The sequence below is a fragment of the Miniopterus natalensis genome, chromosome 9 (genome assembly GCF_054644295.1).
Source record: "Miniopterus natalensis isolate mMinNat1 chromosome 9, mMinNat1.hap1, whole genome shotgun sequence".
Lineage (NCBI taxonomy): Eukaryota > Metazoa > Chordata > Mammalia > Chiroptera > Miniopteridae > Miniopterus > Miniopterus natalensis.
In genome coordinates this window covers 6,741,755-6,765,557 of record NC_142089.1, presented here as the reverse complement: position 1 = coordinate 6,765,557, position 23,803 = coordinate 6,741,755, and the positions used below count along the sequence as shown (strand labels likewise).

Here is a 23,803-nt window from a genome sequence, read left to right as displayed (position 1 = left end):
TTACTTGTTTTCACTTCAACTCTAAATTGCTTGAAATCATTCTCTCCACCAATGAAACAAGATGGGAGAGGAGGGGAAAGATGCAGAGCAGGATAAGAAATAACCCCAGGACCAAGCTACCTGTCTTAGCTAACAATTTAATGGTTCCACCAATCTATCCAAATTGCATTAACTTGCTTTGTTCGGCATGCAAGTTTAAGATCCACCAGCCACTGCCACAAAGACATAAAAACTCTGGGATTTCTGGAAGAAGTTTATAAAACACCACGGAAATTCTCCAGATTCATCTACGAAGACCCACAGGAAACCAACTCTAACCACGCACACTTCTGCCCATACAGCAGGGTTTGGCAAACTCTGGCCCAACTCTGGCCCAATGCCTGCTTCTGTAGAACCCAAGAACTATGAATGGCTTTTATATTTTTAAATGGCAAAAAAAGAAATCAAAAGAAGAATATACCTCCTGACATGTGGAAATTAAATTAAATTCAAACTTCAATGTCCATAAATAAAGTTTTATTGGAGTAAAGCCACCTCATTCATGTTGCCTGTGGCTTTTGTGCTACAATGGCTGAGCTGAGTAGTTGCAACAGAGACCATATGAAAGATTATCTGCCCCCAAAGTTTGCCAAAACCTGCCCTATATTAAAAGTTGTACTAATTTGCCTTGAAATAATTGGCTTTAGCTATGTAGCTTTGCACGAGAGACTCCAGATGGCTTTACTGAATACCATCTGAGCAACATAATAGCGGAATTATTGTATCTCACTGTAGTTAAGTTAAAAGCCAGCATATCCCTGTGGCCCTTCTGGGAAAGCCGTGTTCTGCAACAAACCGGTAGTTCCTCCACCTCTTTATTATTTCCAGTGGGGAAAGTTAGTACTTGCCTTACTTATTCTACCACTAAGGAAGCCCAAGGTCTTCCACTCATACATAAAATATGCCAGGATATGTGTGGCCTTTTCTTAATATCAGAGGGCTCCAAGCAGGGGCTCATGGTCACTTTTCGGCATAATTAACTGCGACACTAAGAGAAGCTTGCAATGTTGTCTTCTACCTCAGAATAAAGTCTTCAACATATTCTACCCACCCCACGCTTTTTAGTAGAAAATTGTTCATACATACAGAAAATTGAAAGAACAGGCAATGAAAATCCTACAAACTGCCTGGATGAATAATTACATGCCGCCATATCTGTTTCTTCCATTTCTTTACCTGTCCTTTCTAGTGGCAGTGACTGACTCTTTAGGAAATAATCTGCAGACCATCACAACACTTCACCCTCAATACTTTAGTGACCAATAGCAGAGTAGTAATTTTCAAGGAGATAAAGATAAAAAACTATAGAGAGGGTGTGAAAAATGAAATAGGGAAAAAAACCCAAAACCGAAACAAAACAAACCCCAGACCTCACCCCCACCCTATGCATACACATTAGCGGAAATATAGGCAACCTCCAAAACCCCAATAAAACAGAGTTAACACGGGACTGCTGGTGTCCAGAGACCACAGGAGTAATCTGATTACTATCTTGGTTACTGAAAGAGACGAGTATAGCTTAGCCTCCCATGCTGGGTGACTCCCCTTTGCAGGAAGACCAACACCCTTGCACTTACCTGAGGGCAGCAGCATGGTAGGTGTCTACATAATCAGAAATGAAGAGCTCTCGATTCTTGATAACTGGGTCTGTAATGACAAGTTCTCTTCCAGAGTCTGTAAAAAAAATTAATTCATTAAGAGTATATTAAAATTGAGTTTCCCAAAACAATTAGGAAAATTTTGTAAAATTTTTCTTTCACGGTTGCCTCCCACTAAAGAAAGCACAATAAATAAATAAGCAGGCCTAGTCAGCAAAACACAAAGGAGGGATAGTGTGGAGCAGGGTGTGTTATACCCTTTGCTTAGGCCCACAGTCTGCTGAAATGCATTAAGCACAAAATTTTTTTTTTTTAAAAAGGGGAAAAAACAACTATCACATTTTAGCAACTGGTAAACTACTAAATATTTAGCTATCCTGTCCATATTTTTATTGCTAAATAGTCCAGGAAGGAGTGAAATCACATAGTTTCCGTTGGAAAGAATATTCAAGTTAGTGTATTTAATAACAAAACATACTTTAACTGCTTTAATAGAAATTTTTATAGTTTCAGAGAAAAAAAGTAGTAAGATGAAAGAAGATCATTCTATCAAAACTTTCTTCAAAACTATTTTTGACGATGGCTTGTGGAATTAAAACCTAGCACCAAAAGTAGTGTGAAGAGTGAAGGGCACAGATATCAGGGACAGAGCTGGATCCCTGCCCAGGGGCTGCCACTTAGAAGATATGTGGCCTTGGGAACTTCCTCAGCATTGCTAAGCCTCCATTTCCTCATCTGGAAGTGGGGAGAGACCGCTAATTAATGGGTAACAAGTGTGAATCAGCTATCATGAGGCCTTAGTACCTCTCAAAGAAATCAATAAAAAGGAGCTATTATACATCTGAACAAATGTAATACACAATATACATTTTATGTACATATCTCATGTGTCAATAAAGTTACTGGGTAGAAATTACAGTGCCAGAGGAAGAAAAATCAGAAGATGCTCCGAACAACCTTCTATTGTTCTGAAAGTCAAGATGCAAGCTGAATTCTGAAACATTCAGGAAGGCTTTGCTTTGAAACTGAAGTTCAAACCCTGAATACAGAGAAGTTCGATGATACAGAATGTTGAAAAAGAGATAAGAAATAAAATACAATCCTGTAGGGTTTTAAGTATTACTAGCTCATCATTAGGTGAGAAAAAGAAAGAAAAAATGGAATTACTGTCATTTCCAAAACAAGACCTATCTCTATTCCAAGTTTAAGAGGAAGACGCCATTAGCACATGCTCAGGTTGTTTCTTTTTTAAGGCAAAAATAATGAAAGTACTCAGCAAAATAGGAACGTTCCAATAACGTCCTCATTTATAAGAAGCTATTTTAGAAAAAAATTTTCACAGTGGTAATCTGCATTTAATGAATGTTTTTAGAAAGAACTTTGCCCAAAGCTAAGAAAGTGTAAGAAGCAAACCACAAGGGCATATTTACCATTTTCATTATGTCGATCCTGAACCAAATGCTGATACACAGAATCTGGAACTTCAGACTGACGGTAGTACCATTTGACGTTCATGAGTAGGTGGTCCCTCTTACTCTGCAAAGGAAAATCTAACAGCATTAGGAACAGGATTTCAGGTGCCCACAGCTGCATACCATACCCATGAACTAAAGGCCCTGGAAACAGGTGGACAGGCAGAGAGGGAGACACACAATTACCACCAGGACCACACAAAATCAAAAGTCAATTATGAGGTTAAATTTTATTTTTTTAAATCTCAGCCACAGTACTTCTCCAACCCGATCCCTCAAAGTTGCTTATTTCGGGAAACAAAGGACACCAAACTTACATCTATAAATCTCCCCAGTTTGATGAATTCATTCGATATTACATATTTTTTATTTGGCATTAACTACACAGTTCTACATGAATACATTCTCCTCTCCTAATTTTTAATCATTTTGGTAAATACTTATCAACTGCGTTATTTATAAATATTTAAAAACACTGTGATGCCATTAAGGACAGTAAGTTGGAAAGCATGTGCCCAGTGAGGCCTGGTGCAGCTGCCTCTCCAGGGTCTGCCAGTCACCCAAACCAAGAAGCATCCTCCCTCCACTTTCCCACCACTTCATTTGCAGTTATTGCTGCCTGACAGACAGCACAGCCAGCTACGGGTGGTGATGAAGGTGCTGAGTCCATGCAGCATGGACCCCATCTTATTTACCTTAGAATTCCCAGAGAACAATGTACCTTGTATATAAATATTTGTGAATGAGGAAAAGCTCTATGATGATCGGAGTCTCGTAAATGTTTGTGGGACACTTAATGTATTGTCCCTAAAAGTTCATTTGTGCCTGGTTCCTTCAAAGAACAGGGGGTCAAACACTGTCCTTCCATCTGAAGGCTGTGAGGGCTACACCATGAGGTACATGAAACATCTCTGTGTCCCCGGCTGTGAGATATCTCAACATGCCAGCGCACTAAGGCTTCTCGGGGCCTCATCAAATAGTTTCCAACGCAGGCGAGGGCCTTAGGGACTCCCCCAGAGTGAATGCAGTATCACTCTTAGCAGCTTCCACCTGCTCATCACAAGCCCGCAGGTCAAAAATGCACAAGGACTGAATCTGAGAGTGTCTCACATTTATGGAGACAGCTAAATCCTCAAGTGTCAAAGGAACCTTCTTTAGTGAAGTGGGTGCTCTCTGCTTACATGAGATATATATATATATATGTGTGTGTGTGTGTGTGTGTGTGTATATATATATATATATATATATATATATATATTTATTCTTCACTGAAAAGCCAGGAAGGCTTAAAACAACAAAAAAAGACAAAAAAAACCTTTGCTAAAATACTTAAGCCATTTAAAGAAACAGAAAGAAAAAAACTGCCTAAAGTCTCGACACAACCCAAATGTGAAGAAATCTATTCCTCAATAAACACCATAAACATCAAGATTCTTCCTTTGCAATTCACCGTGTTAAATAGACAGGCTTAAATAAACAGCAGCATTACTGGTCTCAGTAACATAGCTTATATACAAAGAATAATCCTACATAATGGATACTTTTTAGTTTTTATCCATTTTGCACTTTATATTCCACAGTTTATACTGCAGGTGGGAAGACGAGCACAAACCAGTGTTAAATAATAAGACTAAATGTTACATACAGGAGCTCATGGAGAAGAGCAATTACTTTCAGCAAGGGAATTATGAAGGAAGTAAAATGTGACCTGGGAAAAAATGGGAAAGATTTCAATGGAATTCTTTCTAGGCAAAGGATGAGAGCCGAGAAAGATACAAAGAAAGAGAAAATACAACACATCCAGATGCACATGGTATACCTGCATGTAGCACAGGAAAATGTTCTGCATGATGCTGAAAAGAACCTGAATCCTGCCTGTAGTTTGGCCTTCAGTGGGCTTCTAACTCTCTGGGACAAATGGGGTCTACTAGCCCCACTGCTGACCAAATCCATAAGCAGCGAGGCACAAAACACAGAAGAGCAGCTAGAAAGCTACAGTTTCATTCCTAAGCAAGGTAACAGCAGGACCAGGATGAGAGCACTCATCATGGAAACAAACAAACCAGGGGAAGGGACAGAGTCTGTCTGGTGGCACTTGCGGATAAACTCGCTTAAGTAAAAATACTACCTAACACAGGGTTTCTCAACCTCAGCACTATTGCCATTTGGTCCGGCTAAGTCTGTGTGGACACCTGACCTGTTCACTATGAGATGGTGAGCAGTGTCCCTGGCCAACAGCCACTACTAAATGCCAATGGCACTCTTCCTTCATTGTAACAATCAAAAATGTCTGCAAACATTGCCAAATGTCCCCTTTGGGGACAAAATTACCCCCAGTTGAAAACTAATGCTCAACAGTTTCCTTTTTAACAAAAGCTAAACCAGAACAGTAAGAATAAAACCTAGGTCAAGCACTACCAGGTGAAGCACATGGACCACAGGTAACAGAATACAGGCAAGTCTATCGTGATTCAAACTCCAGCTCTACCATGTCCCAGCTACATGACTCTGGGCACCTTACTAAGATCCTCTGAGTCACCCCTTTCTGTAAAATGGAAATACTGAAATCTACCTGACAGGACTATTGAAAGTATTAAAAAGATGAAAAAGCATCTGGAACTGACTAGGTACTCAAGAGTATTGTTTCCTCTGTTAGTAAGTGGATGTAATCAGTGCTTCACAGAAAAATTTCAAGAACTTTGTAGGAGTTACTTCTTCAACACAATATGGTTTCTTTCAAGAGATAACAGTGGTCTCTAGTAGTTGAGTTACTAATAATGGATGCTTAAATGCTCACAGTAATGAATTACTTAACAGAGCAGAAAGGAATTCAGATCTACTAGCAGTCCTGGCAACAATGTTCTAAAATCTATACTTTTACATAATCCTGAAAACCTGAAGGGCAACAGAAATAATCTTTTAAAGGTACCAAAACTGGCAACTGTACAATGTCTATTATTCAGAGCCAAGCCAATGATTCTGGAGACCTTTTGAGGCATAATATCTATGTTATCTCTGACCTAAACACAATCAATTTTACAGACACACAAAATTACTGCGCTGGTTTATTTGTATCTAGATTTATGATTCCCAAGGTTAGACTTCACAAAGGCAATGGAAAGCCTATTGGGTTTCCCAATGCAGTACTACTCAACAACCAGCGAGTGGCAGCATTGTGTTACAAAAGCCTCCAGATGCTCAATTCCACAGATACAACACAGCAAAGGTAGACTCAAAGTAAACAAAAGTTTTAAACAAGTTTAAGTAGCTGAAATAGACACCGTTCTTCCTAAATAGATCAGAAATTTGGTTAAAGATTTAACATCTATAAAGGGAGGTAGTAAATTGTTTCAGAGTTAGGTAATCCAGGATCCTAGTCCTGTCCGCAATCACTAGCAGCTGGGTGACCTTAAGAGGAGTCACCAAGCCATGTGACACGTGAAGGGATAGAACAAGATGATTTCTATAGCTGCGTTCCATCTTATATGCTTATGCTTAGATTTCTTCCCCAGACAATACCAAGTAGATAAAATAGGGTTGGGGGTGTTTACTCTGTATCAACATTACCATCCTAAAATAGTTTTAAAATTAAAATGTCTTCCATGGAAGCTGACTGCTGTGCACTGAGGAACAACAAAAGGGAGCAGAGAGTAAACCCCTCTTCCAGTACAGGCTACCAAAGCCACCACACACACACAGGTGCTGCTCAAAGTTAACCACAGGAAATCTTCATCTTCTTCCCACTATTCAACAGTCAAAGATTCTGCTCAAAATCACAGAATATTAAAGGCAGAAGTGAACTTTAGAGATCATCTGATTCAATCCAACTACCTGCGTTTGAATCATGGCTTTGCAACTTACTAAAGCTGTGTGAATTCAGGCAAATGACTTCCAAGCCTCAATTTTCTCATATGTAAAATGAGGAAAAACATAGTCTCTAGCTCATTAGGTTGCGAGGGTTAAAATAAATGAATATAAACAGACTGGATTGGCTCTCAATAAATGCTGGATATTACTACCACTGTTTTACAGATAAAAAGAGGAGTCAAACTATAATGAAAAGTGGCTTATAAATTTGCTTTTCTCTGATTCAAAAGCATGCTAGTAATAGCAATAAAAAAATGAAAACAAATCGTGTAGCAAATTAGGCAGAAGTATCTTTTGCAACAATTTGAGAAGCATATCAAGTATTTCTGACAAATATGCCTCATTATTGACTAGTGATATAATTGTACGATTGCATAAAGGTCAAAGTGGTTATAAATGACACTTTTCAACAGACTGTGGTAAGAAGCTTCCTATGTGAAGGCACCCTGGGGTATATTTCTGAATACAGAGAAGAGCCCACTGGGAAGTAAATAACTTCCCACCATTTTATCTTTAAAGAGAGGAAAGAGTGACTGACTTTGACCGATTCCAGGTGGTTGAAGGAAACCACCAAATAGGAGTGTCTCCAATCTGCTTACAGTAGTTTCACAGAAGTGGCTCTGTGAGGAAAAAGGGGGAGCAGCTCATTTTGAGTTAAATTATGGATTCTTCCAGATCCCTGGCCTGGATTTCTTTGAAATGAGGGATTATGTAAATTTAAGCAAATAGAGAGTTTAATGGGAGACAAACCCATCCTCACCTGGGTTTAGAAAAAAGCTAGCCTGATGGTAGGTGTTTGGGAGCAGAGCAGGATATCTCCAGCTTTGAATGCCAGCCAACAGGCTGAGAATTAATGAATTTAAAAGTCAGAACTGAAATTAAACATTCAGAATGAGATAATGAACAATGGTAAACTAGGGAGAAAGGAAGGCAACCAGGCCAGGAAAAGCACACAGGAGGTTGCTGTTCAAGGAATACTGGTTCATTTTTATCAACAACATACAACAGCCATCCCAAATACAAATACAAGGTCTAAGGCCGAGGTATTTCATGGTTATTAATACAGCACTTCCACCGATTTAAATAGCCAAATGAGTCTTTCCTAGGACTAGTCTTATTATCATCCTCTGGCGAAAGGTTTTAACACATTAAAAAAATAAAGCACGCACAGGGAGGTGGGGGTAGGAAGGAAGGACAGGTTCAGAAATGATCAACAAGACCAGTGCGGAGATTCCTTTACACAACATGGGGGAGGCCCTCAAACCAGAATGGGAACAACAATCATTTAATTTTAAATTCACCTGCATTATAGAGGAAAGACCTTCTTAGCCCAATAAATCATCTACCAGGTCTTGGCAGGTACCATCAGGGCTCCCAAAGCCTTCTAAAACAGGCCACTCTAGTTCCTCTCCTGTTATCAAATGTGACAGAGTTCAGGCCAAAGAACCGGGATGCGAAGATGGATTCATCAAATGAACAATTCACAAACCAAGTTTAATTTTAACTGCTTAGTTCTTGGGATTTTACATTTCAAATAATGAAAGATCTAGATTCAGATTCAGGTGAAATCAGACCGAATTTCTTTTTTTATAAAGCCTGAAGAGCCAGTAAGATTTTTCCAGAAATTTGAGGAATAGAAGTGGCTTAACATTTGCATACTGTATGTATGGCTTAAGAAGATGTCTTTTGAAGAAACTTTTCATGCATTTCCACAAGATGGTCATAATAAGGTTGACAGTTATATGAGTATTAGAGGTTTATTATATAATTCAGAATTGTCTACACAAACTCTGAATTGGTAGTTAGGACACTAAGCCTTCAGAGGGGGAAAAACGGTCTACCAGAGACATCACGGCCTCCCTCCCAGTTGCTGCACAGAAGGTTTAAAGCTGCATTTCAGCCCCTCAGAGTCCACCTCCACCCACAAGGCAATGTCTGCTGGGAAGATCATCCTCACTAAGACCTTGGGAACAGTCTTTTTGGTTTCAATCATTCTTCACTTTGGGAGAGGGGAGTAGGGAAAGTCAATGGGGTCAAAGATTACTATTCTTCAAAAGCCAAAGATAACTCCAGGCATATGCAAATGGGAATCCAATCTAAAAGATGCTTCTGTATCCATCAGAGGATCATCATTACTCAACTTTGTGGATAAACACTGGAACTGAGATCAATCAAAAATGAAATCAGGTAGGAAATATCTTGTAATATTTCTCCTAACATAAAACACTAGGAATGTAACATTTTCTATATGTATATCTAAATACAGCTTTATAGCCATTAAAGCTCAAAATGCAATGAAACAGTTATAGGAAAACATAAGTGCCCCCACTGCTCAGGCTATCTAGGTCCACCCACCTAGACATGGGTACCAGATTAGGGAGAAGCCAAAGCACTGACTCTAGAGTTTCCTTCTCAAAGGAGGTGAAGGGTTTTGAGTATCTCCTCTAAATAAAAACACTGTCATGCACAGATGTCTCTAAGGTACTGAGACATTTTCTTATTGCCACTGAATAAACAAAGTAGCCATTTTTATTTTGTCCTAAAATGCCCTTCCCCAACATTCTCAGGTTAAGTGTGCAAGTGGCCTGAAGGAACACCATCGGCAGGAATTACCACCTACCTACGTCTCCCAAGGTGATTACCTAACCTGTGAAAAAACTGATTGCAGCACCTCTCCCTTCTGGGGGCCACACCACAAGTTTCTAACAGAATCTGTTTAGTGGTGTGATGGTTAATGTTATGTGTCCACTTGACTGCACTGAGATGCTCAGATAACTGGTAAACCGTTACTTCTGGGTCTGTCCATGGGCGTGTTTCTGGAAGAGATTAAAATTTAGTTCAGTAAACTGAGGAAAGAGATCTGCCCTCAGATGTGGGCAGGCATCATCAAATCTCCCGGGGGGGCGGGGGGCAAATGGAACAAAAAGGTAAAGGAAAGGCAAATTTTCTACTCTTGAGCTAGGGCGTCCATCTTTTCCTGCCATTAGACACTGGAGCTTCTGGTTCCCAAGTCTTCGGACTCCAGGACTTACACCAGTGGCCCCTCAGTTCTCAGTCCTTCAGACTTGAATTGAATTACACCACCTGCTTTTCTGGTTCTCCAGCTTGCAGGCAGCACATTATGAGACTTCTCAGCCTCCACAACCACGAGACAATTTCCATAGTAGGTATACATTTATCCCCTATTGGTTCTGTTTCTTTGGAGAACCCTAATACAAGTGGCTATTTATCATTTATTGGCATTTGCAAATAGACATAACCTGGAAGTACACAGGGGTCTATTCTAAACAAGCATAATGAATTCTTTCTTTAAAGATAAACAGATGAGAGAAACAAGCCATATCCATTTGAGCAAGCTGCTTACTGCCTTTCAGCACTAGAATAAAGGTTACAGCTCATTTCCCAGACCTGTAGCACTCAATCCAAAAGACTGCTTTCAAGAGATTACATCAGCATCTGGGTCTGTAAGAAGATTTAAATCACCTTGTATCAGATGGTGAAGCAAGAAGGTGGAACTCTGGGAGGGCAGATGACTTCTTAGTGTTTACAACCAACATGTACAAATAACTGGTTACATACAAATCCCCAGAAAGATGATGTAACTAACAATGTGCTGAAGCACAGGCTCTGATGATCAGAAATAATTTTCAATATCACAGTTTCTTGATGATGTCTTATTTATCAAACAAACTCCTGCTTTTTGGTTAATTATCTTTACCGTTTAATCTGGACAAAATTCAATCAGTATTTTTATAGGATCAAGAAGGTGCATGAAAACAAAATTATCTCTCAGCTGCCAACTATGGAGTCAAAACTTACTACAGCACATTCTACCTAGGATTACACTGTGTTTGAACAATAAAATTTTCAGACAACTATTTCCTGTATTTGTAGTGGAGAGACCAAAACTGAGTACAGGTATAGCCTTGGGAAACTCCTAGTTCTTGGCCTTTCTTGTAAGATAGGAGGCAGTCACCAGGTGACCTCTGCTGTCCTACTCTTAAACTGAGTAACGTTTATGTCACATACTCAAGATAAGCTACATTTAAAGGGGGCCTTAGTAGATGGGGACAGATATACAAATCCAAAGAGCATTCCTGTAATTTCCCACATGTATCCTGTTGATGTACACCATCCTGATAAAAATATTAAATGTCAGATTCAGGATTTAAAAGATCCCAAAGTACGGATGAAGGATCCAATTAGGAAACTGAAATTTCACAGGTAAGTTAGGACCCTATACTTGGGTCCCCCAAATCTGCTGCTCAAAATCAACATAAAACCCTGCCTAAAAGCCAGTATTCACAGCTATGGTCATATCTGATAAATCCATAACCACAACTTTTCTATTTGGTCCAAAAGATTTCCCCCATAAAAAAAGAGAAAAATCGCTGTTTGTAGGCAGTACCACAAGAATTTGCCAAATCACTCTTAATCCCTACTAAATGAAATGAAACAGTCCACTGAATTTCTTTTTTAAAGTCAAGCCCAAGCCCAAATACTATAAAGTTTGACATCTCTGCAATAATTTGGTGGTTGTTTGGTGATGGTGGTGGCAGTAGCAGAGATTTTACTAATTCTGGGGGAATTAATGACTTGTTATACATGACATGGCCAGAAAAGTCAGAGAGCTCTACACAAATCAATGATGGGGCCAGATGTCGCAGTAGTGAAAAGGAAGTTAAAGAGTGGGGTGAGGGAGGCTGAACTGCCTGACAGCTTCCAAAATTCTCTACAAGTTTCACAAATTAAACTTAAATATCACACTATTTTAAAAATAAAAATTATTAGCATGATTAAAGATACATCACACAGGTTTTGCTACTAAAACTGATGCTGAGCATTGACCCATGAACCAGGAGGTCACAGTTAGATTCCCAGTCAGGGCACATGCCCTATAGGCTCGATCCTCCCCCCCCCCCGGGGGGGGGGGGAGGCATGTAGGAGGCAGCCGATCAATGACTCTCTCATCATTGATGTTTCTCTCTCTCTCTCTCCCTCTCCCTTCCTCTCTCTGAAATAAAATAAAATTTAAAAAAACAAACAAACTGATGCTGAAATACCTTGAAAAGATTTCACTAAGTCAACATGTGCTTCTCAAACTGGTTCTCAAACTTGCTAGACTCACAATTCCTTCCTCTCTTCAAAATCATTGCGGGTTCAAAGAACTTTTGTTTGTGTGGGTTATGAATTGTCAATATTTACTATATTGGAAAATAAATTTTTTTAAACTTTAAAGATTTTTACTAACTCATTTAACAATAACCCCACAACATGTTAACATAAATAATTACAACAGATAACTATAATTTTTAAAACAAAGAAAATTTAGGAAATGAGTAATACTTATGTTTTTACAAATCTCTTTCATGTTTGACTTAAGAAAACAATCTCCTATCTGACTCTGCATTCAATCTGTTGAAATATATCACACATCATTTAGCCTTTGTAAAACACCACATACTCGTGAGAGAATGAGAGTGAAAAAAGGCAAATGGTGTCCTGGTGTAATTATAGAGAGGCTGACCCTGCAGACCCACAGACGCACAGAGAAGGGCCTGCTCAGCGGGACGGGTAAACAAGCTGCACAAAGGGTCCCGGATGCCCTCCCTCTCTGACGCTGGTAGTTTAAACAGAGTGAGCATGTTCCCCAAACAGAACCAGGACTGGGGATTTTAAAGCACACATTCATTCAGAAGTGAGAGAGTATTTTAAAAATAGATGTGTGCGGTTTTTTTATTTATACAATCAGACATCCCAGTAGTGAGCAGGAAGTTAAATTCTTGTTAATAAGAAGAAAAATCTAGATAAGAAGCCTCTCCTACCAATCTGGGGTATTTTTCTTTCTGAAATTTAAGCTCATGATAGAGAAATATTTAAAGCTTGATTCCAACTACTATACAAATAGGTCTACACTAAAAAGGTGTACTTTAAAACAATGGCAAACCCACTGAGCTGAAAGCATGCACCCAGAAAATAGTAACCTGGGGAACATTAGCCATCTGCAATCCTAGGCAACTTGGTGGCCATATTCAAAAACAGTACTGCTTCCTACCAGAGACAACTAGCAACATGAAACATCATCAACTTTTAAGGAAAAAAAGACATTTGGCTTACAACACTGTACCAAGTCATCATCTTGGATAAAGATGGACATACCTATTTTATGTAAATCCAACAATATTCCTCTCTTTCTAGATGATAACCTTCTTGTACCGCTGCTTTCTGAATTAAACTGCAAAACTTTACAACTGGAAGCACAGTGAAATAAATATACCTGTTAGCAGCGCAAAGGTTTTTAGAACTGAGTAGGTATTTGCACTTTTAAGGAGTACTAATACAGTTTGGAAATTATTACTGATTTAAATAAAGTCAGGCTGCATAATAATGGAAATCCAACTACAGCTGGCAAACATTTCCAACTTGCCAATAAACAAATTCAAACAGTTTGGTTAAAAGGGGGGGAGGGGGCAGGAGGAACCCTGAACATTTAAGTTTTCCTCTTTCCTTCCTATGTAAACGAGTCTATCTTGTTTTAAACATCTTATTTATTCTTCTTTCCTTTAGACTTAAACCAAAACAAAGACTGTAACCTTTAAAACCTGTTAGTCTATTTATAACTGTTCCACCTACAGCCATTTTTCTAATACAAACATGCCCTGGTAGCTTATCTCGGTCCACATGCCAGACAACAAAGGCCCTGGCCTGCCGGAGAGGAGAAAGGGAGAGCAGGAAATGAGAGGCCGAGCTAATCCCCAGATAATCGATCAGCGTGCTCAGTCAAGTGTGAGCTGGGCTGGGAAATGCTGCTTAAAAAAAGAAAGAAAATCAAAGAGCTTATAACCAGAGCCACAATTCATTTTAAAATAGGTTAATTTTTGTCAAAAAGATTCCCCATCACGTTCAAGTACTAACATAACGTATATAAATGTTAACATCTTTTGAAAGAAACCCTTTTTCTTTAAAATCCTTTATCCTGTATCTTTTTTCAGAAACGAGTTTTAATGTTTGGATTTTGTTATATTGGCTCATCTGTTGTTTTTTCCTAAATCAGCTTTACTGAGGTATAATTTATACACAATAAAATTAAGCTATTTACAATTTCAATTAGCCTGACAAATGTGTGTGTAACCACCACCACAGTAAAGACAGGGAACATGTCCACTCCCACAAAAAGACTAACTTCTACTAGAAATGATGGATCTGCTATGCTGAGAGAGCTTTTGTGCCAGTGAATGCTACAAAAACAACATCTAGTCTAAATTCCTTCCTCCATTTAACACAGAGCTGAGGGAAGGTGGGGAAAACAACTCTCAGCTGTGACACTTTTTTCTCCTCGCTACTGCTACAGACAACAGATCCATGTTCTTAAAACCAAGAATCTGCTAGATAAAACTTCTGGGCTGAGACTTTGTATGGTCTCCTAAAACTGCCAGAATACGGACAACAGTTAGAGTGGTAACAGTTATGAAAACAAATGAAAAAACAGTTTCACATTAGCTTCATGGTATACTGTCCTTAAATCATGTACTGACCAACATTTAATGAGCTCTGAGCTATCACATTGTTCTAGAGACAGACACTGAGTGTTCCAGAGAGAAAAGCAGTGTAAGTCCCGCTCTTGACAGCACTTACATTCCAGTGGAGGGACAGACCCCTGGCAACCCCTCCACCCACCAAAATGGTTAAGTGCTTTAAAAAAAAAAAAAAAAAAAGCCATGAGCAACAAAATCTGCTCAGTAACCACACAACCGTAAGTACGTAACACTTTTCACTGTCTTTAGTCTCCTTAGTACTATTTTCCTCAAAACCAGTAGTCTTCTCAAAAGCGCCTAAGGATGGCAGGAAAACGTGCACTATCACTTGACTGCCTCATACAAAGGTCTAAATAACCTCGATAAATGCATACGCCAATTTCTCCACCCACAGGAACAAGGCAGAAACCCAAGTGTGCATGTCTCTGTCTCTCAGCTAAGGCAGAGCTCTGTTCATGAAAACTCCCTAAGGTTCTTCTACCCTCTTTAACTGTATCATTTTTCTTTTTAAAATTTAATTATGAAGCATTTCACAGGCAGAAAAGTATAAAAGTAATGTAACTATGTACCAAATATATTTCTAGAAATAAAAATTACCAAACCCAAGACGAAGACGCAGCCTGTACACTCCAAGATAGGTCTATCGCCCCGGAGGTAACCTTGAATTCAGTTTCTCATTCCCAAGCAATCCTTTATGCATGGGATACACACACAAGGTACTGTTTGGCAGTTTTACACTTTACATAAATGACATCTACTCTTTGGGTTTTTCTGCACTCTGCTTTGTCTATTCAGCATTATGGGTCCATGATTCATTCATGCCTATGTTCATTTATTTTCAATGATATGTACTACCTTTATGTACAATACACTGCAATTTATTCATAACTGTTCCTGCTGATATTTAGGTCATTTACAGTTTTTCACTATTACAACCAACACTGCTAATAAGCATTCCTATTTGTGTTTGTGCAAGTGTCTCTAAAGCACAAAACTTTTCTATTCAAATTATCTAATTACTCTGAATGTCTGATGCTGCAGCTAAATGTTCAAATTTATGAATATAACATTGTTCATAATGTCCTTCGGATACATTGTTAGTGCATGTGATCTACTCAATTTTATTTTTTGTACTGGTTACTTGATGTCACTTTCTTTCTTTAACATCTTTATAGGAGCTTAACAACTTTATTCATTTCAAAGAAACACTTTTTTTTTGTTTGGCTGGTTGGTTTCTTCTCTAGTAGTACTTAGTAAAATTCCTTTCGAAAAGGCAAACCTGCCTCAGCAGTGTAGGGGAAACACAAGGAAGGGCTGTCCACTTTTCTGTTTTAACTTTCCCTCAAGCTACAAGTTCAGAAGGAGGCAGATGATAGGGTAAAGAAGCAGGGAGTGGCCTGCACAAAGGCACCAAGGGAAGAACATCTGATCTTGCGGACCGCCTTTAATGTACATTTCCTTATCAATTCATTGATGTGAGCCCTCATCTTCACTATTCCCTCCCTTTCCTTGGGTTTAAGTTCTTTTTAAATTTCTTAATATACATACTTAGACAACTGATTTTATCCAGGCCTTTTAAAATTTTCCTATATATATTTAAGGCTAAAAATTCACCTCTGAGCATACCTTGAGCTATAACCTATAATGGCAATATTTCATAATTTCACTAATCATTCACTATAAAATATTTTCTAATTCCCACTGTGATTTCTGTGTTTGTTAATCCCCACCCGAGGATATTTTTTCCATTGCTTTTTAGAGGGAGTGGAAGGGAGCGAGGGAGGGATGAAGATAAAGAGCAGCACTGATGTGAGAGAGACACATAAATTGGTTGCCTCCCAAACGCACCCCACCGGGGCCCAGGTATGTAACCCAGGTATGTGCCCTTGACCAGGAAACCAAACCACAACCCTTTGGTGCGCAGGCTGACGTTCTAACCACTAAGCACATAGCCCAATGAGTTCTTATTTGACCCAAGGACTATTTAAAAATGTATCACTTTATTTCATACATTTGTGGATTGTCCAGGTAATCTTTTTTTTTTTTTTAATTCCTAGCTTAATTATACTTGGTCAGAAAATATTACCTCTATGACTTCAATCCTCTGAAACATGCTAAGACCTACTTTAAGATCTAACCTAGGCATTTCTGATAAATATCCCATGTGCACCTAAAAAACTGTGCATTTTTCAGTTGTTGAGTATAGTGGTCTGTATATGACAATTAGCTCAAAACTTTTAATTGTGTTGTTCAAATTTCTATATCCTCACCGATTTGTATTCTACTTGCTTGCTCAATTACTGAAGATGTATTAAAATCTTTCTTATTGCCCATCAACAGTTTAGGATTAATTGCAGTATTTCATGTAATGCATTACATAGCAATGAAAATAAATTACTACAGCATATAAAAACATGGGTGCATTTCAAACAATACAGTGAGCCAATGAAACCAGACACAGACAAATGCAAACTGCATAACACCCTTTACATATAAATTTCAAAGACAGGCAGAACTATTCTATGACTTCCTCAAAGCCGTGCCCTGCTAGGTGGCTCAGTTGACTGGAGTGTCATCCTGTACACAAAGAATGTTTCAGGCTCCATTTCCAGTGGGGCACATATCTAGGTTGCAGGTTTGATCCCGTTGGTCGGGGAGCATACGGGAGGTGACCAATTGATGTTTCTCTCTCCCCGACTTACCCTTTCTCTCAAAATCAATTAACACATATCCTCAGGTGAGGATTTTAAAAAATCACCAACAAATAAAACACAGCAGTGATTATCATGGGATTAGTGGCTGGAAGAGAGATAAGGGTGGGTTTCTGAAGTGCTTGTAGCATTTTAATTACTGATATGAACAGAAGTTACATAGAGCATTTCATACAGTAAACTACATGTAAATTTACTGAGCAATATATTTATAATTTTTCTTTCATGCATATATTGGACTTCAATAAAAATTTTAAAACTTTAAAAATTAAAGTCTACTTCTTCACAAAAACTAAAATTTATACACAGGGACATATACAAAAAGTTGGTAGCAATGGTTGCCTCTAAGGAGAAATCTGGAACAGTCTGTTACGTAAGAAAGTATTGAAAGAATGGCAGGGATATGTGAAAGACACACAGAAACCAGCTTAAAGTGCCCTGTTGGCCAAATCTGGAACAACTTGCAAACCTAAATATGTAATGATATAATGAATTATAACCCACCTAATAAAACAGAAAACCATACATCTATGCTGATGTACATGAAAGAATAAACGGAGCAGTTATGGAAGAACAGGATACTTTCATAGTCACAAAGCACCTTTCCACAGAGTATTAATTACAAAGGATAAAAAGGTAACCTGACAGTAAAGAGGTCTGGTAGACCCAATCTTAATCAGGTCATGAAAGTCAAGGAAGGCCGAAGAGCTGTTCCAAACTCAGGAAACATGACAACTAAATGAAACACAAAATAAAAAACTGGCTGAACATGTACAGGGTGTGAGTAACATTTCAATGCTAATTCTGACATATGATTGTTGAATTTGGGGTTATATTTTTAAAATCTTTTAAGATAAACACATTCAAGTGTCACGGGTTCCTGGGGCCTCATTTGGCAACTTATTCTCAAATGACTCAGGAAAAACAGTTCTTTGCACTATATTTGCTACTTTTCTGAAGGATTGGGTTTGGTTAGATAAAGGACGGGGAAAATAAATTTTAGTTCCAATTTAAAGGTACATAATCATAGGCATTGGTCACTAAAAATAATGTGACAAATTACTAACTAGACTTAAAGCTGGGTATGATAAGTAAAAATAAAGTGACAAGTAACTGTAAGGATAAATGCATGCTACTGTCAGTTAAGGAATACTTTTAGGAATTTAACCTGTGATAAACATGGCATTTCAAAATAGTGGGGAAAGACATTTATCATTTAGTAATTGTGTTGAGATTACTAGGATGTCATCTGGAAAAAAATTAAGTTGCATCCATACCTTACACTTTATACCAAAATAAATTCCAAAAAAGAGAACAAAGATTACAATGTAAAAAATGAAACCACAATGAGAAAAATACAAATTAAAGTTTCCCAAGGATATACTGTTCAGATTGGTGAATATTAAAGTTGGTAATACACTGATGGCTGGGCTGTGGGGCAACAGACTCTCATTACTTTTTAGACAAAAACTAGTAAAACCCTATGGAGGGCATGTGGGCAATACATATCAAAATTATATACTCACCTGTTTCCCCAGCAATACCACTGACTGCAATTTATTCTAAACATATAATTTATACACAAAATAACATGAGCAAGTTTAACATGAACAAATGCTCATTAACAGGGAACTAATTAAATAAAAGAAACACCACACAATGGAATACCATGCAGGGAGGGGTGTGTGTGTGGGTGTGTGTGTGGGTGTGGGTGTTTATATTTTAAGGGGGAGAGGAAATTTTCTCTATACTGATATGGAAAGATTTCCAACATATATTCTTTGTTTGTTTCCAACATATATTCTTTTTTATTTTATTGATTTTTTTTTTTTTTTTAGGGAGAAAAGGAGGTGGGGAGAGGGGGAAGGGAGGGAGGAGAGAGAGGGGGAGGGGGGAGGAAAGAGAGGAGGCGAGGAGGAGAGGGAGAGAGACATCAATTTGTTGTTCCACTTATTTATGCACTTACTGGTTGATTCTTGTATGTGTCCTGACCAGGGATTGAACCTGCAACCTTGGTGTATTGGGAAGATGTTCTAACCAACTGATCTACCAGGCCAGGGCCCAAACATATATTCTAAAAGCAAGCTATAGAATAGTGCACATAACTTGACAGCTGTAGTATCTGCTTATACAACACCTTGGAAGAATACATATAGAATGTAATAACAATGATTATCTGCATGGGGTGAGGTATGAAGAATAGAACATGGACAAATAAAAGCCCTAGGATGGGAGACAGACTTCAGGACATCTTTTAATACTTTCTGAGTTTTGAATCATGTTAGTAGTGTATTACCTATTCAAACACAATTTTTTCCCCCAAGTCACAGTTTGCTTTATGTTACAGGCTTTCTCTCTCTCTCCTCTCTTTCTCTCTGCCTCTTTCTCTCCCTCTGTCTGCACCCTGGCATGTTTCTGCGATTTTGTTCCATGCTGCTAACCTGCCCTGGATGATGGACAGTGTCTGACTAACAGGGCTGGCACAGGCATCAACCAGACGGTTGGAGAGCGGAATGAAGAGGAGCACGCCTACTTAATTACAGCTGCCCATGCCCACAATCAGGTACCCGTCTTTTACACTTAAGACTTCTAAGAATGTTAGGGCAAGTAAATGTCAAGCCGCCATACGTGTTCTCAACTGCTTGCAGAAGAAAGTCACACCTCTTTCACCCCATGCATGCCATAGCATGCTTACACAGACTCCTCACCTCAAAACCGCTCACAGTGTTGAATATAAAGAGGCACTGAGCCCTTAAACATGAAGTCTAAAGTCTCTAACTGAATATAAGGTGTTCCACTCAGTGCTACCCTATAAAACCAGCCCTGAAATGAAAATAGAGCACTACCACCTCCCTGCTCATCCTGTGATACACCATCGCGGCTGTGTACACACTTAAAAAGGGAGGAAGGACGTCATTAATAAGATGTAATTGAAAACTCTCCTGAAAGAAGGCAATGAGCACTATTTTTTATTGTAACAGTTTTTGTCTATGTTTGCTATTTCCACAACTCCTCTTTGATTACAGATTATGTCTTTCCAAGACGACTATTTGGCAGCAAGCTGCTGACAAAGTATTGATGGCAGTCCTTACACACAGCCTCATTAGCATTGCTACCGCAGCACAGCACACACTGGCACGATAAATCACAGACCCGGTGTCATGCACAATAACCAAACAGTTACCTAACAACCAAGGGTATTACAAATGCATTGAACTAATCTCTGGTAATTAAATTCCATTATGGTTTCTACCTTCAAACCTAAAGGCAGCAACACTGAAATTGAGTGCCATCCACAGTTCTCTCACATTTGCCATGAAATGTCACTTATATAGTTCACATCCAATTACTGAACACAACCAACCTCAGTATCTATCACTTACATGAAAACAAGCAGAACCCAGCAGTGGGCTGTCGGAAGCCATCACATGGCTTAAATGGATTTCTCACCTTTCAAATATCAAGGGGTCCTCTTTCCCAGAACATCTCACTAAGGGATTTGGCCTTTTAACAAAGAACTACCCAAGTTGAAAGAAACATTCAAAAGGAAAGACATGTTGCAAAACCCAGCTCAGAGCTGGAGCCATCTGCCCCTTGTGTTAGAATACAAAATAGTAAAAGGTCCTTTATATGAAAAATAAATAGGCATAAAAAGAGAGCTTTGGTCAAGGCTAACAAAGATGCAAAGTTTTGTTAGGACGTATGGAGTCCCTGTTTTTGGCCAGTGTCCCACAGAAATTAGGAAGCCCTCCTGGCCAGAACATCATTAATTTCCCAGTTTTTAAGAACAAAAAAACCTTTCCTGAAGTCCCTGCTTGAAGCCCCAAAGCTAAACCGACCTCCAAGCACACAGCTCTGCTCCCCTGCGCTGCTGTTATTCATGCACAATCCCAGGATTAGTGCCAGAGAAAATTCCACAGATTTGTAGAAATACATGTCTGCCCTTCCACTGATCACCAATAATGATCTTTAAAACAAGGATCAAGATAACTCCCCACTCCTCAAATTCAGAAAAGCTTTTACTGTCAGAAGGAAACACTAATAGCTGACTCTTGGCAATTAACACACAATAGAGCCACCGCTTAGCTATGAACAATATTGCCATATTCTATAACTTGAGGGAGAAAATTGCTATAAAGGGAGTTGTAGGAAATCATTTTCTATCTCTACCACTGTTATGTCAGAAAGGCTCAAGAGTTCTAATTGGCAGTAAGTGATTAGTGAGATGTAAAATGAAAACAATGCCCAAGAAAATTTAATCTGATCACACAGATGAGGAGATAGTGGGATCAACTGCCCAGGGGATTCATAGTGGCTGCTGCCTCTTTGCATATATATAGAAATCAATACCTGGTAATCTACATCTCAAATCAGGCTCTAGAGCAATGGTTCTTAACCTTTGCTAAAACCTTCTGTCTCAAGAGGAAGTACATGCCATGCAAACTACTGCATAAAATGTCTGAGCATTCAGAGGTTCCCAGTTTCAAACCCCTGCTGGCAGACGCTGTAAGGCCTGGTATGTGCTTCCTCTCTATACCCTTACCCGGCATGCCAAGTGACCCAAGATCCAAAACAGCAGTAGTGTCTGCAGCTTTGCTCCCACCTGTTCCCAGGAGCTAAAAACAATGCCTTGCTCAAAGTGGACAGTCAAGGAAATGAACGAGTGGCAATAAAAAACAAAAATATGATGTAACTACCCCAAGCAACAAAACATTAAGTTGCCCTAGATTAAAGAGACAATTTACAGTACAGAATCTGAAAACCTTCACCTGGCCCTAGCTCAGTGAACAATATGATATTCCTATGTGTTAATTAAAACTAGCTCCTCGCCCAGTCTCGTATTAACCTATCAATACCAGGCCCTTACCCTGTAAGTAAATCATGCCAAAGGTAGATTACCCCAGGCAGCTCACTGACTACACACTGGCTCCAATAAAGTTAGTTTTAAATAAACCAGTAACTTAAAATAAATTATAGTTTCTAAACTGAAGTACTAAATTTTAGGTTTTCCAATTTTGTGCATTATGTGTAAATCTCTGTTTACGATACCACAAACCCAGATTCATTATTGTATAAAAATTCATTATTGTGCTTCTGTAATAGAGGCAAAGAAATAACTACTGTCTTTCACAATAAGCAGAAAATACCGTGACTTTCCTTAGCCCCCTTTCCCAAAAGTGTTATAAACGGAGTCTAAGTATATTTTTAGCTGATCTGGCCATGACCTTCCAATGTGTAGTCTGTATCTTGTCATACCTTTATATCACACAGTATGAAATAGCCAAAATTAGGTTAAAATGGTGAAACTTATTTAAAGAAAAAAAGCACAAAGAATCATTTTTTAATGACAGTTCACAAAAATTGTTATATTCAAAGCTCATCAAAATGGAAGCTTCTTATATAGCAGAAATTCACTGTCTTTTAAAAATCTGGCCGCATTTATATTGTGTTTTCCCTGAGGCAGGCAAGATATGGAACAGTTCCTAACTCACAGCACTTCGCAAAATAAATACTGCCACACTATTTTCTTGTAAATATGCTTGAACCAACTCTTAAGAGAGTCTTTCTGTGATTTTCCACAACAAAAATATACGTTTCATACAGCATAAGCTCAGAGATCATCATAAAAATAAAGTCTTCCCAATTAACACTGGGAAAAACATATTATCTAGGTATAATGTCCCCCCTTCCTATAAAAAAGGACACATTCATAAAATGAACTATGTGATAAACGTATAAAAATGTATAAGTGTTCTTCATGCACAATTGAATTTTTTATATAAACCATCAACAAAGTAGCTAGGAGATGGAAAACGGGACATAGAGGAATTCACACAATGTCTATCAGTAGAAGCTAGCATCTTCTTAAGGTTGACTATAATAAACAAGATAAAAGAAGCTAAAAACTAACAAATATAAATAGTAAATGAAAGGACAGTTCAAAAAATTAACATTATAAATGATGTCAAGTGATTTGGCAAGACCTACTCTTTGAAGTTCATCATGCTATCACAGGGCTCCTGATAGGGGAGGCAAATTACTACAAGGTAGTATTAGATAACCTAAACATCTAAAAAAAATTCATGAATAATTGAGGTGATTCGAACAGTTCATAGCATAACCAAACAGCCTTTAATTATATTTACCATATAACTGGTCCATTTACTTTGAAACTCACCTCATGAGTTCTATACTGTCTTTTAATATAAATAAGACTTCTGAGAACTACTGTCAATCAGATGAGTTTTGTGCTTTCTTTCGAATGGTGAAAAGGTTTGGCAAAGAGCCATGCCCATTCACTTCCCAGGATACCCTTGTGAGCAAAAGTGTAATGTTAAAAAGCTGATGGTTAGGATCAGCCATTACATTTGTGACTGTGGACTAATTTTTATTTGGGTAAATTTTCTTTGCTTATGTGGGTATCAAATGTTTTATTTCATCACAACAAATGCTAAAGTAGTTCCTATATCAATACTTATCTGTTAAATATTAAATTTACAGAAAAGTCAGACTTTCATTAAATGCAGATTAAAAGGTTCTTCTGCAGTCCTGAATATTTTGTTGCAATATTTTTTGAAAAT

At 38.4% G+C, this 23,803-nt stretch overlaps 1 protein-coding gene across 6 annotated transcripts in view; it reads right to left on the bottom strand.

The window, feature by feature from the left end:
* The window catches only part of RERE (arginine-glutamic acid dipeptide repeats), a 345,910-nt gene that overhangs the window by 146,215 nt on the left and 175,892 nt on the right, over nucleotides 1–23,803 (bottom strand). For all 6 annotated transcript variants that reach the window (XM_087820126.1, XM_087820131.1, XM_087820127.1 and 3 more), the window contains 2 exons: nucleotides 3,068–3,173; nucleotides 1,617–1,713 (listed from right to left, as the gene is read on the bottom strand). In XM_087820126.1, coding sequence (XP_087676252.1) covers nucleotides 1,617–1,713; nucleotides 3,068–3,173 — 203 coding nt within the window. The remainder of the gene's footprint in view (nucleotides 1–1,616; nucleotides 1,714–3,067; nucleotides 3,174–23,803) is intronic.